Source organism: Arvicanthis niloticus, chromosome 29, assembly GCF_011762505.2.
Source record: "Arvicanthis niloticus isolate mArvNil1 chromosome 29, mArvNil1.pat.X, whole genome shotgun sequence".
Classification (NCBI taxonomy): domain Eukaryota; kingdom Metazoa; phylum Chordata; class Mammalia; order Rodentia; family Muridae; genus Arvicanthis; species Arvicanthis niloticus.
The window spans coordinates 22,417,901-22,434,447 of NC_133437.1; the positions used below are offsets into that span (position 1 = coordinate 22,417,901).

At 46.4% G+C, this 16,547-nt stretch overlaps 1 protein-coding gene and 1 long non-coding RNA gene across 3 annotated transcripts in view; one reads left to right on the forward strand and one right to left on the reverse strand.

Annotated features, from left to right (window-relative positions):
- Arhgef28 (Rho guanine nucleotide exchange factor 28) overlaps positions 1 to 10,314 on the reverse strand; it is a 282,901-nt gene extending 272,587 nt beyond the window's left edge. Inside the window, exon 1 of one of the 2 annotated variants that reach the window (XM_076927245.1) lies at positions 10,137 to 10,314. In XM_076927245.1, coding sequence (XP_076783360.1) covers positions 10,137 to 10,167 — 31 coding nt within the window. In that variant the 5' untranslated portion in view covers positions 10,168 to 10,314. Of the gene's footprint in view, positions 1 to 9,892; positions 10,015 to 10,136 lie in introns of those variants that run through there. The other variant, XM_076927246.1, reaches the window with a different exon arrangement.
- Positions 10,315 to 10,438: 124 nt separating this feature from the next.
- LOC143440431 (uncharacterized) lies at positions 10,439 to 15,967 on the forward strand. Its single transcript, XR_013108117.1, has 3 exons — positions 10,439 to 10,577; positions 11,754 to 11,873; positions 15,532 to 15,967. It is a non-coding gene; the product is annotated as an uncharacterized LOC143440431 (long non-coding RNA).
- Positions 15,968 to 16,547: the final 580 nt, after the last annotated feature.

Sequence of the window (16,547 nt, forward strand, 5' to 3'; positions counted from 1 at the left end):
TAGGGCCAGAGATAATTTGACAGGAGGGGTCGCTGCTACTGTGAAACAACCTTAGATTTCTGTCAGTCAAATCAGTGTAAGATTTTTTTTAAACACATTTAGATCAGACGGCTATAATGAAAGGACATGAAGGCTTTGTCTCATAATGAAGAAGTTTTTGTCCAAATTCTGACTTTTGACCTAAACATCAAGAGTGCCTTCCCATTGTTTCCCTTCACAATGAGCAAGCTTTGAATTGATGGGTGGTCCCTGGAGCATCTCAAATAACACCTTAGTATGACAAGAAACAAACTAAACATCTACTTTCAGTGGGTAAGAGCACTTGCTGTGTAACCTGAGTTCAAACCTCCCACATCCACATAAAGCACCAACAAGCCCCAGTGCTGTGGAGGATGGAAACAGTAGGATCCCTGAGGCTTGCTAGTCAGTACCCTTGATTCGGGTTTAATGAAAGGTTCTATCTCAAGGGAAGAAGACAAAGAGTCATACAACAACCTGGCAACCTGACATCTTCCTCTGGCCTCTGGATGTGTGCAGGAGTGGACACAGCTGAGGCTGGAGGCTCCAGGTTCAATCCACAGTGCGTGCATGAGCACACACACACACACACACACACACACCACTCTGGTAAAGCCCTAGTTAACAGGTCTTGTCAAATGTCCTTTGCCTTTGAGAATAAGAAAGGAGTGGCCCACAGGAAACCTGTTCAAGTCTCTGAAGACCTGTGATAACTGAAATAAAAGCAGCTTCCAGAGCTCCATTTCTGAGAACCTTTGACAGGTTGAAAGCCTGGCAGCTCTGAAAAGCAGCACTCAGGGGTGAGTTGCTCGTGACAGGAGCTTTCTGAAGCTCGAGAGAGCCAGGGTGCACTCTGCCTCAACCACAAACCTGAACCTTAGTTCTCACCACCTCATGCCACCTTAATCCACTTCTACCAAACTTTACTCACAAGTAAACCAAACCTATAACATCCTCCCAGGGTGCACAAAGGTGGGTCAGGAGTTCAAGGTCATCTTTAGCTTCATATACTGAGTTCAGAGCCAATCTTGGCTACTGGAGATCTTGTCTCAAAATGAACTAATAAGGAAATCACAAAAATTCATGAAATGACCACAGACCTTCCACTGCAAAGGAGATTGGTGCTGGGGAGGCCTGAGAGGAGGTTACATCCACTGTGTTCACCAGAGCCAGGCCTCCTGACTCTGAGCTTACCCCTCACACCAATAAAAGGAATGACTTGAGCCAGGATAGTGGTGCACACCTTTAATCTCAGCCCTTAGGAGACAGAGGCAGGTGGGTCTCTGTGAGTTTAAGGCCAGCCTGGTCTACACAGAGAGTTCCAGAACAGCCAGGGGTACATACAGAGACTCTGTCTAAAACAAGCAAAAATAAAGAATAACTACTTTTCCTGCTCCTGGTCCACTTTCAAGAACAAAAAAAAAGAGATTCATACTCTTAAGAGTTGAATTAGATGGATAGACAGACAGAAGCCCAAATAACCTGAGTTGTTCCAACAAAATGTTCAACTTAGTTTTTAAATCAGGGTGTCAAGGACAGAGCTTGGTGAGGAAGATAGGGGGCTGGGGTTGGAAGACAAGCAAAAAAGTGAGAACTCTGTCTACTTGGACTGTGTCTTATTCAGAGAGGGGTGATTTTCTTATCAGAAAAAAAAGAAGGGGGCTGGGGATATATGCTATCCCTACATGCTATCCAGAGCATTTGCCTAATGTGAGACGGTGAGGGCAGTGGGGTGTGGGCGGGAGATTTTGTATAATCCATGGGGAACTGTGGAGACTAACAGAAGAGTCAGTCCAGGAGATAAGCATTTGTCATTACAGTTTGCAAAGGCAGAACCCTCTAGACAGAAGGCTTTCCACATTGCTCTGGGATAAGATTCCGGAGATCACTGCATGCTGGTATGCAAGAACAATGGGGTTCTCAACAGTACGGTTCTTGAGAATCTACTGGACAGTGTTGCTGAGTGGTGGGGGCTAGTGAGAAATAAAGCAGATACAATGTATAACCTTGTAACAAGACGGAAGAGTAAGGGGCAGGTGCTGTCGCAAACAGTAGCCATTAGACCGCTCTACCTGAAGCTGCTTCCCTTCCACCTGAAGTCACCCCACCTAGACCTTAGCCTAAATAGCAGAGGGTTTCAATCCTAGCGAATAGTGCCACAAAGCCCGTGGATAACTTCAAACTAAAAGCAGGAGCGAATGATAAATTTACCAACCCGCTAACCCATTTGGAAAGCTTAGAACAGTCACATGCAAGGAAATAAATCTAAGAAAGATGAAAAGTGCCCAGAGGACTGAAGAGACAAGCTTTCGATGGCCTTATGAGGGAGGTGTGGCTCGGCTGCAACACACAGTAAAAGGAACTTTGTAGTTGCAAGGTGGTTGTAAACGCTAGGATCAGAAGTGCCGCAGCTGTTAGGTCATTGTTTCCAACGTTCTGTGTGGAACAATTCATATACACTAGAGCATTACGCCCTCATAACAGACGGATCCAAATGGAGGCCACTGGTTCTCACCCTGTGGGTCATGACCCCTTTGGGGGTCGCATATCAGATATCCCAGTATCAGCTATTTGCACTATGATTCATAACACTAGCAAACTTACAGTTAGGAAGTAGCAACAAAATAACTTTACGATGTGGGGTGGGGTCACCACAACATGAAGAACTGTGTTAAAGAGCTGCAGCGTTAAGAAAGTTGAGAGTCACTGGTTTAGGTGATTTCAATGGCCTGGCCCTGATTCTGAACGGAAGCTTCTGATCTTCCCATGAGCTGGGGAGCCGAGGGAGCAGGGGTTCTGCTGTGCTTCATCAGATGTCATCAGCAGACTGCACTCTTGAGAAGAAGGTGGTGGATAAGAATATTCAGCACAGTAAGAGAATTCAAAAAAAACACACGTTCTCAAGTTTTAAAAAACGACACCACGGGGCAAGTGTTCGGAATGGCCAGCATGCAGCAGAATCATGGTGAACTTGGTGGAAGGGAGAAGGGGGTTTAGAAGCCTCAGCTTCCCGCAGACCAGACTATCTTTACAGTTTAGAAGTTCCTTATCGCTGCGTTGGGACAGCTGGTTAGCCATTTGGGAGTACACTGTGTGGGTAAGATGTGCATTGCCAGAGACCAGACAGATACTTCCAGGTGTCTGTCAACCCACGGATTCGGAGTCCATCAATAATCTGATTTATTTCTTCTGACAGAAAGAAACTGCTTCTTTAGAGAGATCCAAAGAAAGGTCTTGATACAGAAGGACAGGCAGCTATCTACTTGCTTTCTGAGCAACCTTCACCTCTCATCCCTGCATCCCAGTGGCTTCCAAGGCAACGTAGACACAACACACAGGAGCACACCACTGCTACTCTCTACGGAGACATTGAGGACTGGAAGGACTTCTGATCATTATTAACAAGATAACTAATCAACTAACACATGGGTACTGTACTTTAAGATCCCTACAAAGTAGCCTAAATCAGGATCCCTGACACCACTGATCTTGTAGTCAGGCTGGAACACTGAGACTCACATGTATTGAAACACAGTAGGCCCAATGCCTGGTAGCAAGTGATCAATGAGAAAGACACGATGACAGGGGCTCAGAAAGAAAAGCGGCTCTGGAGCTACTGAGTTAATCAAAGGCTTCAGAAAGATTATGTTTGAGCTGGGCGTCGAGGATTATAATACGTGATATCTCAGGAAGAGAAGCCGCCTCCCGTGAACAAAGTTGAGTTAGAATTTCAATCATCTCTCAATATCAGAGGCAGGCTCCCTAACCCTCACAGATCCTAAAATCCCATGATGCTCACGGTTCATATTCGTTGGTGTAGTATTCGTGTGTAATTTGTCCACTGCCCACATTCTAGATAACCTCAACTGTCCAGTGCAATGGCAGCGTGATGTACACACTCGTTACCCAGTTTTATGCAGCTGATAACAGCCAAGAAATAACCTGAACATGTTAGAAGCAGGATTAACTTTCAGTTAGCAGTTCACTGAACCCAAGGAAGCAAACCTGTGCGTACAGATGGCCAACTGTAGAGGAATGGTCAGCCATGGCTGATGGATGCGAAGTGTTCACAAGAACAGACCACGGAGGATGACTGGTACATCAACAACATAGAAGGAGTTCATGAGAAGTGGTCAGCACTGCCCCTTCCCTGGACACTGTAGGACAGAGAATGCTAAAAACACCTAACAGCTAGGAAGACAACAAATCCAGCTTATGTTGGAGTGACCTCGTTTTTAAAACGATGTCAGATCCATCTGGAATGGTCCCAGTGAATAGAATACTCAGGTTAGAAATTCAGGTTTGCAGCTGGGGGGCGGGGGGGAGAATGCCAAAATAAATAACCTACAGTTTCATCAATCGGAGAGAACCCTAGACATTCTGAAACTCTAATATTTGGATATACAGCAAACCATGGAGTTAGAGCAAGACAAACAGGGACGGTTGACAAAGAGCCAGGTGGCAATGAACAGGCTATGAGCCGGAATGCTTACCGGGAAAGGCTGTGAGCAAGAATTATTGCCCAAACCATGCATCCCAGTAAAATGTCTTAGACACCCTTAATGATATATAGCAATGTGCACCTCAGTCTCCATGTGGGCCCCCAACAACTAGAGTGGAGGCTCTCTCTCAAGCTGTAGCCTGACTGTGGAATCCATTCTCCAACAGAACTGCCTTGTGTACCTCATCTTGCAGAGACTTGATGAGCCAGGGAGAGGGAAAGGAGAGGGGGAGGAGGACAGGGAGGGACTCTGTGAGGGAGGACTGGGAGCAGGGAAAGCATTTGAGATGCAAATTAATTCATTAATTAATTAATTTAAAAAGAAGTCCTTAATGAGACAAGATGACCTCTGTCCTAAAATTTATTTGTACCATGAAATCAAAGGAACAATCAATCTGCTTGCTTCTCATCCCTTTTCAGTGGCACACTATCCCACAGCGGGAGCAGAAAGGGACCAGGTAGCCAGCTGCCCCACGAGAGTGGGATCTAGACTTCCTTGTCCGCAATCTCTCGGGACCAAGTCCAGAAAGATAACCTTATTCTTTCAGTTCAATGAATGTAAGTGTTTCTGACTGACTGGAGACCATGCATGCCCGGGCTTGTGGACTGAGGCCAGGAAAGGTGACCGGACTGAAGCTCTGGCCCCTTTTAAAATTTCAAGACTGCACAGAATCTTCAAACTGAGAGGGTCTTAGAAGCCATGAGTCTCATCCTTTCTGTTTAGCTGGATGAAAGGGTTGATACTTGCCCAAGGTCACACAGATGGGAGGTTATGAAGAGGTCAGCGCCTGCCTTAGCTTCCCAGCCAAGGGCAGTTTGCCCTGGGTCATACTGACAGCTCACCACCTTTCCAGCTGGAAAGCCTGCTAAAGCTGGGCATGCACGTGGGTGCTAGGGACCAAACCCAAGGCCTCACACGTTCAGCACGTGCTTAATCTGCCCCTAGGCTCCACCTGTAACCAGTGCCACCTCTTTTTAAATGCTTCATTGTCATCTGAAATCAACATAATAACCATCAATATCTCACACATACTCCATAGCCAATTTCACCACCAGCCAACCACAGCAGGTTACAGCTGTCCTCCATTTACTTTTAACAGGGGCTGGTATTGAACCGAGGGTCTTGTGGGTGCTGGGCAAAATGCTCTACCACTGTGGATTATGTCTTGCCCTGGACATTTCCATTTCAAAAATGAAAACCCTCAAGTAGAGAAAGATGTCACATAGCCAGGACAAAGCCAGGTCTGTCGAACTCACTGTGACTTCAACGTCCACACTTGAAAATATCTCATTAGAGTTTATGGAGTATGAATTCTTTAAATTGTAAAATAAGGGGAAAGAGTTAGCATACACACCAAAGGCTTGATTACCAGTGTTGTACGATGAATATAAAAGCTGTTTTTAAAGACTTTGATCTATCTCAAGGGCTGACCAGATGGCTCAGTGGATAAGGGCACTTGCTGCCAAACCTGACGACCTAAATTCAATCCTAAGAACTTACACGGTAGAAGGAAAGAGCTGACCTCCGCATGTGTACACACAACAACAACAAACAAACAAACAAACAAATGGCATTTTGAAAACTTTCTTGATCATATATTTGGGTTTTAAATTTTTATTATGTGTTTGTTTTATGCATTTCTATGCCTTGGCTCAGGTGTGGAGGTCCGAGGACAACTTTCAGGAATCGGTTCTCTCTTTCCACCATATGGATTCTGAGGATCAAACTCAAATTTTCCTGGCTCAGGAACAAAGCGCCTTACACCCTCTGAGCCACCTTGCCAGCCCTTGCTTAGCTATTTGTTAAGGAAATGTCTGAATACATGATTTGTGGGATGACAGAAAGCATGCTACCTGCATTTCAAGTACATATTTTTCTCATGCTCAATAGTCATAAGAAGCCAGCTCCTTGGCAAAGGTAGGATGTGACTCACCTGAGGCTTTGGAAGGGTCACTTCTGAGCAAGCTTCAGTTACTGCCTGCTGCCTGCTTTGGTGGCCCTCCCTTCCCCTTCCCCAACAGAGACACACAGACATACACACACACACACACACACACACACACACACACACCCCTCTGCTCTTCAAGGATCATCACTTTCATGTTAACCTTCTACCAAAATTAAATCTCAAATTATTAATAACTGAAACAAAAGACGGAACCTCTAAAGATCAACAGAATGGTTTTTTGGTAAACATATTCAAAACCGACATCACTGGAATAAATAACCAACATTCAATTATATTTTTTTCACTTTCCCTCTTATTAAAGAAATTATGTCAAATCTTATTATCTTGTTTACCCAGAAGAAGAAATCCAGGAGCAATAACGGCTCAAATAAGCAAATTACAACTGTATCTAAGATCAAATTTCTGGGGAAAATGGGAGTGCATTAAGATGTACGGCTACACACAGGCTCATTTCCCCAGCCAGATGCCTTGATGTGGTGCAGCCGAAAATCCATTCTGAAAGCAGGACCAATGCTAAAACACAAAAGCCACAGAAGTGTCTCTCTGTGCCTGAAGTCAGCCACCCGAGGGATTGAGGCCAAGAGCAGCACCTGACCTGACACACAGCAACCCTTCCAATTTGTTGAATGAATGAAAACTGAAGAAAGTTTTCACAGAACGAGAGGTGTGCTGTAGAAATTTTCAAAATGTCCGAGTAACAATCCTTCAAGTGTAGACAATACCATTATAACGACAGTGGAACCAGAACTGGATGAAATTACAGAGTATAATCTGCTCCAGGCAAAAACCTCTCCTGACCTGCACCTGGAAGCAAGAAAAATATCTCTGAGCCCAGCTTTACCCAAGCAGGAGATTCAGACCCAAGCCTTTGGGGTGGCGTAATATTTCCAATACAGTTGTAACGTGATGAAATTCCTTGAGTTTCTATGTTGTTTCAAATCTACTACTGTTTTTAATTTAGTGCAGCGTGACCCAAATCTTGATAACAAACCTTATCTAAAGTCATGGGGGGGCGGGGGGGGGGGAGAGAGCAAGTCCAGGGCTATTTTTTCCCACTGAAAAAATAAGTCCAACTTCGATGAAACCAAACCTACACAGACCAGAGCTGTCCTACCGCTCAGTACATTAAAGCATAATAAAATTACAGCCCACTGGGACTATGAGAGAAATGTAGGCTCTCTCCTAACCATTCACCAGCAAAGAAGGAGTTTCCAACATTTACATTATTGATCTTTTATTTCTTAGGAGTCAAGACATGATCACAAACTCTGGCAGAACTTGGTTAAGAGCACAAGTACCAATTTTATATAAAATGCTTAATCTTAAAGTGATAATATAGCCGGCCACTTAATACCCACTTAGGTTTTTTTTTTTTTCTCTCTCTCTCTCTCTTCTCACATGGCATACAAAGAAAAGAAAACCACATGTATCAAAGTACATATGAAATTCCTGTCCAGTGGAAGCCTTAGCCACAAGAATAGTTTCTTATGAGAACACAATAAGAAAACAGTTCGGGATTTTCCAAAGTACTCCCATTTAAATACATACATACATATATACATACACACACACACATACACACACACACACACAAGTGTCCCGTACCCAAGAAACTAGTTAGTTTCCCTAACCACTAAGTATCAAGTATGATACTATCCAAGTTCTATAATCAAAAATAATTACACACAATCACTACAAGTGTGTGTGTGTGTGTGTGTGTGTGTTTGTGTATGTGTGTGTGTGTGTTTGTAGTGAAACCATATCAGGGCTCATGGAATTTACTAGAACCTTGGTCACCCACTCTGATTTCCTTCTGTACCTTTAAGCAATTCTTATCTGCTTAAAGGCAGACGGTACTTCAGAGGAAAGTCCCTCAAACACACCTGTTAGAGAAGCTGCTCGACATTGGCCTAGTTGTGCAGCCCCGATAAGGGAGAAAACAGTTCAAAGCAGAGCAAATACTGATTCTCTGTTCTCCAGTCTCATGTCACATTAGCTGGGACACGCCCCAGAGTCCCGTACCCAAGAACTAGTTCTGTGCCTCAGTTTCCCTAACCACTAAGTATTAAGTATGATACTATCGAAGTTCTATAATCAAAAATAATTACACACAGTCACTACAAAGTCTGCATCGGAATATTACATTGAAGTGCTGTGATACCTCCAAAAAGGCTTCTGCAATGTTCTCTGCCTTCAAACACTCCAGTGGAGTTAGCATTACTATTCATCAAGATTAGATAAACACCTATTTGTTGTAACATTCACATAAAAACCTAAGACTAAGACAGAGGGATGGAAACCTTCCCAGGAAAGGTTATCAGAGCTTGAATTGTCTTGTCCAAAGTAGCTTCCACAGAGCCTAACTAGGGCAAGCCCCTGATTTTGTCTGTGCGATAAGAATAGGATTTCGTTTACTTTGACAGCTTCAGGGCCTAGGAACGTAAGACGGCAACGTACAGAAAAGCAGTGGATCTGTTCTTTATAACTGTATTTCTTCACTACTTGATGCAGAATCAAGTGCTCAGTCTCCACAACTGGGGGTGTGCAGAGACTGGCACTCGAGCAGGGGTCAGGGAGTCAGATGCTGGCAAACACAGATGTTACCCTTCCCCTGGGCTCACCCAGCTGCAACCAACAGGCAGACTCTGTGGACTCCTAAAGTAGTCTCCCTTAGAAACCTAACTGGTGTCTGGGAAACCAGAGCTGAGTTTCCTGGGTGGTCTGAACACCCAGTGCTTACAGAGCTCACAGCAAACGAGAATGTCTCCTCCACCTGTGACCCTTACCACCCACAACCGAGTATTCCAGAGAAAACTCGTGCATGGATTCCCGCCCAGTTCTAAAAGCCCCTCCCAAGCAAGATAACCATAGATGCTTTTGTGAACTCAGCAAGCGTTTCCACAAGAAAGAAATGTCCTAAACTTGAGATTGACCAGCAGTCTGAGATACACCGCCCACCCTCCCACCCCCAAGCACCTAGGTGAAGCCAGCCAGAAGCACAGATGGCAAGAGGGGACTCAGGCTCTCGAGGTTCACCCTTCTCCGGCCGCATGCTTTTGATTTCCACCACTAGCAACTCGCTTTGGTTGAGCTCTGTCCACCCGCTGCCTGCTCCCACCCCGTGTGCCCGAGAGGGTGAGGGGTGGCCTCTGCCTCCGCTGTGCTTCACAGCAGCTGCCTTCGACCCCGCAGCGCCACGCACTTGTTGCCATCCCCAGGTACCAGGAGGCGGCGCCCACTCCTCCCGCTGCCCAGGCGGCAGAGTGCAACCTTTCGCCACCTCTGCGGACCCCTGCGTCCTCGGGGACACTAGAGAAACTTTGTCCCCTGAGAACTCAGGTGGGCAAACTTCGCCCGGGGCTGCGGGGAGACGAGAGGGATGGCTTCCCCAATCAGCCTTTACCTGGAGCTGTGGCTCGGGAGCGCCCGGAGCCCTGGCCAGGCGCTGTCCCCGCGGCCTGCCGAGGGCGACCTGACGGCCAGCGTCGCCCGGAGCGGGGAAGCCGGTCCCCAGCTGCCCACGCCCCTCCGCCCCGCTGGCCGCGCCGAGGGGCGGAGTCGCCGCTCCCCCACCCCCCCCACCCCCGCTCGCCCGCCGCGCCCACAGCCGGGGCCACCCCCGCGCCCCCCGGTCCCCGCCTGCCCACCTCCGGCCAGCCGTGCTCGTCGCCGCCTCATCACATGGCCGCGTCCGCCACCGGCTCCAGGAGGAAACCTGAAGCTGCTGCGGCTCCGCCGCCCCCTCCCTCCGCGGGGCGGTGGCCGGTCGCCTCGGCTTTCCTCCCACCGCGGGCTCGGAGCGGGACCTGCTGGGCCAGGACAGGGTTGCACCCTAGCGGCGGCGGCGCCCGCTCGCCCGGGGGGCCTCCACGCCCTACTGGCGCCGGAGGAAGGAGCTGGCCCGTCGGCTCCTAAAGGGAGCAGTGCCAGGCCCGAGGGAGGCTCGGGTTGTCCTCAGCTCAAAGCCACCACACCCGGGATATAATAGTGCCCGGGTCTGTTACAATAGGAAGTACTATTTTAAAAGCGGCAGACTCCCTCTTAATTCACGAGGATGATGGAGGTTCCTCTGGCCCAAAGCTTTGCAGGTTCGTTTCCCTATGCGTTTATGCACACAGGTGCCTAAAAGACATCAAAATCTGTTTGTTTGTTTGTTTGTTTGTTTGTTTTTGAGACGGCCATAGCCATTTTTACAATGCCTAACAATGTAAAGGGACCCCCTTGATCTTGCAGCACCTAGACACTTAACACTGAGTCGACCCCGAGCGAAAAGCCTCGCCATTGTACAATTCACTATAAAATAAGCTTAAGATGATCATTACAGCTTTAAAGATAAAATTAAGTGTCTACTTCTCTAAATTACCTTAATATTACCTTTATTTTTCTCAAGAAGACAGACCGGCTACATGGACAGGAAAGATATGGCGGCCCTTCCCTATCCATCACTGCCACATGCCCTGGGCCACCCTCCTAACACACCTGTTTAACCAGAGCGCGGAAAAATGGCAGGATGGCCAAAAAGACTTCAGGGTCTGAGGTCTTTAACCCTGTCTTAAGGCCAGCACTGCCCGTCTTTCTTTATAAAGCACCTGACATTGGCCTTGTACGATTGACGCTTGTATCTCTGATCTCACACCGTAGAGCCTTGGACCACAAAGAAGAGCCTTCTCACTGAAGAACTATGAGGTCCTTGAGGATAAAAAAAAATAAAAGCAACAATACTCTTTCCGAACATCAATATTTTTAAGGTGAAAAGGTCAACTGGAGATTGGCCGAATGAACACACCACACAAAAGCAGATTGCAAGCTGGTTAGCGGGAAAACGTGTAAACAAGCCTTTGTCGTCGATCCCTTCGTTCCTGTGGTCCTTCTATTTCATTTTTTTAAATTTTTTTCACTGATTCTGTCACGTGTAGCTTGAGAGAGGCAAGGAATTGTGGGAAGAGGAACAGGTACTGTAAGACATTAGCCCAAGGCTCTTCCACACAAAAAGATGCAAACAGAACTGGGCAGGGACTGTTGCTAATGCTCTCTCGGCACCTTTGTAGAGGACGTGTAACCCCAGCCGCTGCAGTTTTTTTTGCTCTCTCTCAAGCACTGAGTGATCAATATTTAAATAAGTACTTGGCTTTCAACCTCTCTGGGTTCAAACTCTAAGCCGCATGTTCTGGCAACCTTGAGAGAAGCTTAGGTAACTGCCTGGGGCAGAAAGCTATCCCCTTGTGTAAATAACCGTTTGCATCTGCTGGCTTTCGATTCTGCAGGTACAGGTCGCTCGCTCGGGACACACTAGGACTGAGCTGGGCTGGAAATGCACGTGTTTAGAATTCAGGCTCTCCTATTCTCAGGCCACAGACAAGAAACATTCAACCAGGAACAAGCAGGTGGGTAATTCGGCCGGCACTGGCCCAGCTTTCCCCTGAGTCCTCCCTCCGCAGTACCCCAGTTTGCCTGGCAGTCCAACCTCCATTCATCCTTAGCCTTTATTCTACACAGACTCTTCTTTAAGTCTCTTCTCCACTGTTCTGCTTCCTTCCACCCTCTGACCTTTGTCTTATCACACAGCGTAGCACCTGCCTACACTTGCTGTCATACGAAGGACTATTAACATTCTTACTCTGTCTTCAATTTGCCCTTTTGAGGACAAAGACTTGCTTCCCTGGTGAGCTCCAGTCCTGGGCTTCCTTTGCTAATAAGTCTGAGAACATGAATAAATAAGTCCAGGAATAGGCCCTGAGCCTTAAATGACCAACCAACATACTGTTCTTAGCAAGTTTCATTGCCTTAAATGGAAGCTTGTTACAGGAAGGTGGCCAGCTTGTCAGGGAATGGAGCGAACCCCAGAATTAGAAATAGGATGACCTCGGGCACATGCAAATTTTTTTCAAGACAGGGTTTCTCTGTATAGCCTTGGCTGTCCTGAAACTCACTCTGTAGACCAGGCTGGCCTCGAACTCAGAAATCCGCCTGCCTCTGCCTCCCAAGTGCTGGGATTAAAGGCCTGCACCACCACTGTGAGGCACATCCAATCTTTCTAAGTCTTCATTTCTTTGCCTGTAAGCTGTGACCGGTGTCTACAATCACAGTGAAAAAGAAAAGCCTGGCAGTGAATGCAGAATAAAATGGCAAAGACTCGTGAAATCATGGTTAGCAGTATTTCAGAGTACAGAATATTAGAACACTTCTTCTCTTAAAATACTTACTTAGTTTTTAATTATGTGAATGTGTGTGTGACATATGTGGGTGGGGGGAGTCTGGACACTTGGGGATGCAGTACCTGCAAAAGCCAGAAGAGGGCTCTATATCCCCTGGAGCTGCAGTTACAGGTGGTTGTGAGACAACTGGTGTGGATTCTGGAAACTGAACCTTGCTTGTCTGCAAGAGCAGTACTCGCTTTTAACCACAGTCATCTCTTCAGTCCCCACTTAAATGTTAGACTCCCATTGAGAAACTTAGGTTCTGAGTAGTACACCTTTCCTCTGTCTAAAGTTAGGGAACACAGAGAAAAGAGGCTATCCTAGTCAAGGGTCTCACGGCTGTGATGAAACATCATGTCTAAAGCATGGGGAGGAAAGAAACAGTTTTTTGGACTTAGGCTTCCAAATTACTGTTCATCATTAAAGGAAGAGAAGAAAGGAAGTCAAGCAGGGCTGGACCCTGGAGGCTTGAGCTGACGCAGAGGCCATAGGGGAGTGCTGCTTACTGGCTTGCTCTTCACGGTTTGCTGGGCCTGCTTTCTGATAGAACCCACAATCACCAGCCCGGGGAAGGCAACACCCACAATAGGAAAGACTCTACCTCTATCAAACACTAATTAAGAAAATGCTTTACAGATTTGCCTGCAGCCCCTCTCATAAAGGCATTTTCTCAATTGAGTCTCTCTCCCTCTCTGACGACTAGCTTGTGTCAGGTTGACATAAAACTTGCCAGAAGAGAAGCCATCCTAACTTGCTTCTATTGCTGTGACAAATGCCATAACCAAAACGAAGCAGAAAAGAAACAGGTTTTCGGCTTGCATTTCCTGACCACAGTCCATCAAGTCAAGTCAAGACAGGACCTTGGAGACAGGGATTGAAATGGAGGTCACAGAGGAACACAGCTGGCTTGCTCAGCCTGCTGTCTCTTACAACCCAAGACCACCTGCCCAGGAATAGTACAGGCCACAGTAGGCTAAACCTTTCCACATCCATAATCAAGAAAATGCCCCCTACAGGCCTTCAGGCCAATCTGATGGAAGCATTTTCTCTGTTGAGGTTTCCTTTCCCCAGAGGACTCTACCTTGTGTCAAGTTGAAAATAAAAAGCAAAACTAACAAGCACCGAGGCCAACATGTTCAAAACCAGTGGAACACTGTCTGAACAAAATATTGTTACCTTCAGCTAATCCCTAGGGACCTAAAACTCCAACATTAAAATGTTGTTGCACCTCTATCACCACTTTTTAAAATAACACTTTTAAATGAACTTTTTATGTAAGTATACCATGTAAACGGTTTCATTATGGAGTGTGTGTGTGTGTGTGTGTGTGTGTGTGTGTATGCACTCACGCATGTGTGTTCACTGTAGTTCTCTCTTCTGGCTTCATATTACCACCTCCTGGAGGTAAAAAGCCTTGACCCCAAGACCCCACACTAGGCCAAAATCTACAGGGAATGGGGCCCAGTTTTGTAAGTTCCCTAAGGGATTCCAAAATCTAGACCAAGTTGAAATCAGTTGGAAGAAAGGAGCTGAATCTGTCACCAGTACGGAAGGACAAGAACCAACCTTCTATGATGCAAGGGTGACACAGGCCTCTGTTTCCCAGTGTTGAACAATCTGGTCAGAACAGCAGCATGTGCTTATGAATCCTGCCGAGATTTGTTGAAAGGCACATTCTTGTTTAATATCAGCTGAAGGCTGCAATACTGCATTTCTGACAAGCTTCATATAGTTCCCACCTGCCTGGTCTCCAGATCAACCTACAGCTTCAATACAATAGAGATTCAAACCCAGTGCAGTGGGTCATGTCTGTAATCCCAACATTGGGAGTCTGAGACAAGAGGATTGCCTTGAGTTCAAGGCAGCCTGGAGTACATAGTGAGTCCCAGGCCAGTCTAGACCATATATAGAGAAATTCTGTCTTTAAAAAAAAAAAAAATCCATGCCAGGTGCTGGTGGCACATGCCTTTAATTCCAGCACTTGGGAGGCAGGGGCAGGCAGATCTCTGTAAGTTCAAGACCAGCCTGGCCTAAAGATCAAGTTCCAGGACAGTTAGGGCTGTTACACAGAGAAACCCTGTCTTGAAAAACGAAACAAAACACCCGAAAATCCACAATAAACACCCGTAACCGCCACACTTGAAAGGTGGAGGCAGCGGTCTAGGTTAGATTAACCACCTGCCTTCCATACCCAGATTTGTTCTGGAATGTGAATAGAAACTGTCCACCAAAGAAGAGTTCTGGGCGGCTGTGAGGAGAAGAGAAACATCCCATTGTTCTGTGTGGGATGTGTGTGCAGCTCGTTGCAGGTGAGGGTCCTAGCTTCAAGGTGCATCGATGGGGAGGGTGGGTGTGCAGGCAGGCGAGAGCGGCAGGCCGCTGAGTGCACTGGAGAAGAGGGATGGGTGAAGCAAAAGTTCAAGACCAACCAGGTCTACATAGCACAATCCTGTCTTGAAAAACAACAGTGCAAAAAAACAAATACAAAGCTTAAAGCAGATGTAAGAAGCAGGCAGAGGAACTGTCAGTATTCGTTACAGGAGAAGCCACCACTCTGGGTTTTATCTATTCAAGTAATAGTAAGTTCTAACTACTGCATATGTTGTTACCATCTGTGAATCAAAGAATAAACCATATTCAGCCAATTTTAAGTACAAAAATCTTTCTGACAGGGCAAGTTTCTATTAGATAAAACAGGTTTTGTACCAAAGATACTTTTCAAGGCACCCAGAAAGTTTTCATTTCTCTTGAACTTAGAAGTAAGACATGACCCACATAATCTTAATATCTTTATTGATAATAGTAAAGTGTGATTTTTAATTTTTTTATTTTAATTCTTTCACAGGAAGAGGCCTATGGAGCTGAAGTGCATGAATCCCACAGAAATACCAATGCAAGAAGTTCTCAAAGTCCACATTCATCCCAGCTAGTTAGGAAAGGCTGTGAGCCTTCCTATCATGGCTGATATTTGCATACAGCTGTCTACATGAATGGCAGGAAGGTATTAGGGAAATTATAAATACACCTGTTGAGTGGAACCAGCCCTATAAATATACCGAGTTTGACGGTTCCCACGCACATGATTTGTGGAACACCGCCCATGAACAAAATAGTGTTAACCTTCAGCTAATTCCTTGAGGCCTAAAACTAACAATAAATACTGGTTCCATTTCTAAGGCCATTTTAAAAGCAATTTAAAAATTAACTTTTTATGTAAGTATATCAAGTAATGGGTTTCATTGTGTGGTGTGTGTGGTGTGTGTGTGTGTGTGTGGTGTGTGTGTGGTGTGTGTGTGGTGTGTGTGTAGTGTGTGTGTGGTGTGTGGTGTGTGTGTGGTGTGTGTGTGGTGTGTGGTGTGTGGTGTGTGGTGTGTGTGGTGTGTGGTGTGTGTGTGGTGTGTGGTGTGTGTGTGGTGTGTGTGTGGTGTGTGGTGTGTGGTGTGTGGTGTGTGTGTGGTGTGTGTGTGTGTGTGGTGTGTGTGTGGTGTGTGTGTGGTGTGTGGTGTGTGTGTGGTGTGTGGTGTGTGTGTGGTGTGTGTGTGGTGTGTGGTGTGTGTGGTGTGTGTGTGGTATGTGTGTGGTATGTGGTGTGTGGTGTGTGTGTGGTGTGTGGTGTGTGTGTGGTGTGTGGTGTGTGTGTGGTGTGTGGTGTGTGTGTGGTGTGTGTGTGGTGTGTGGTGTGTGTGTGGTGTGTGTGTGGTGTGTGTGTGGTGTGTGTGTGGTGTGTGGTGTGTGTGTGTGTGTGGTGTGTGTGGTGTGTGGTGTGTGTGTGGTGTGTGGTGTGTGTGTGGTGTGTGGTGTGTGTGTGGTGTGTGGTGTGTGTGTGGTGTGTGGTGTGTGTGTGGTGTGTGGTGTGTGTGT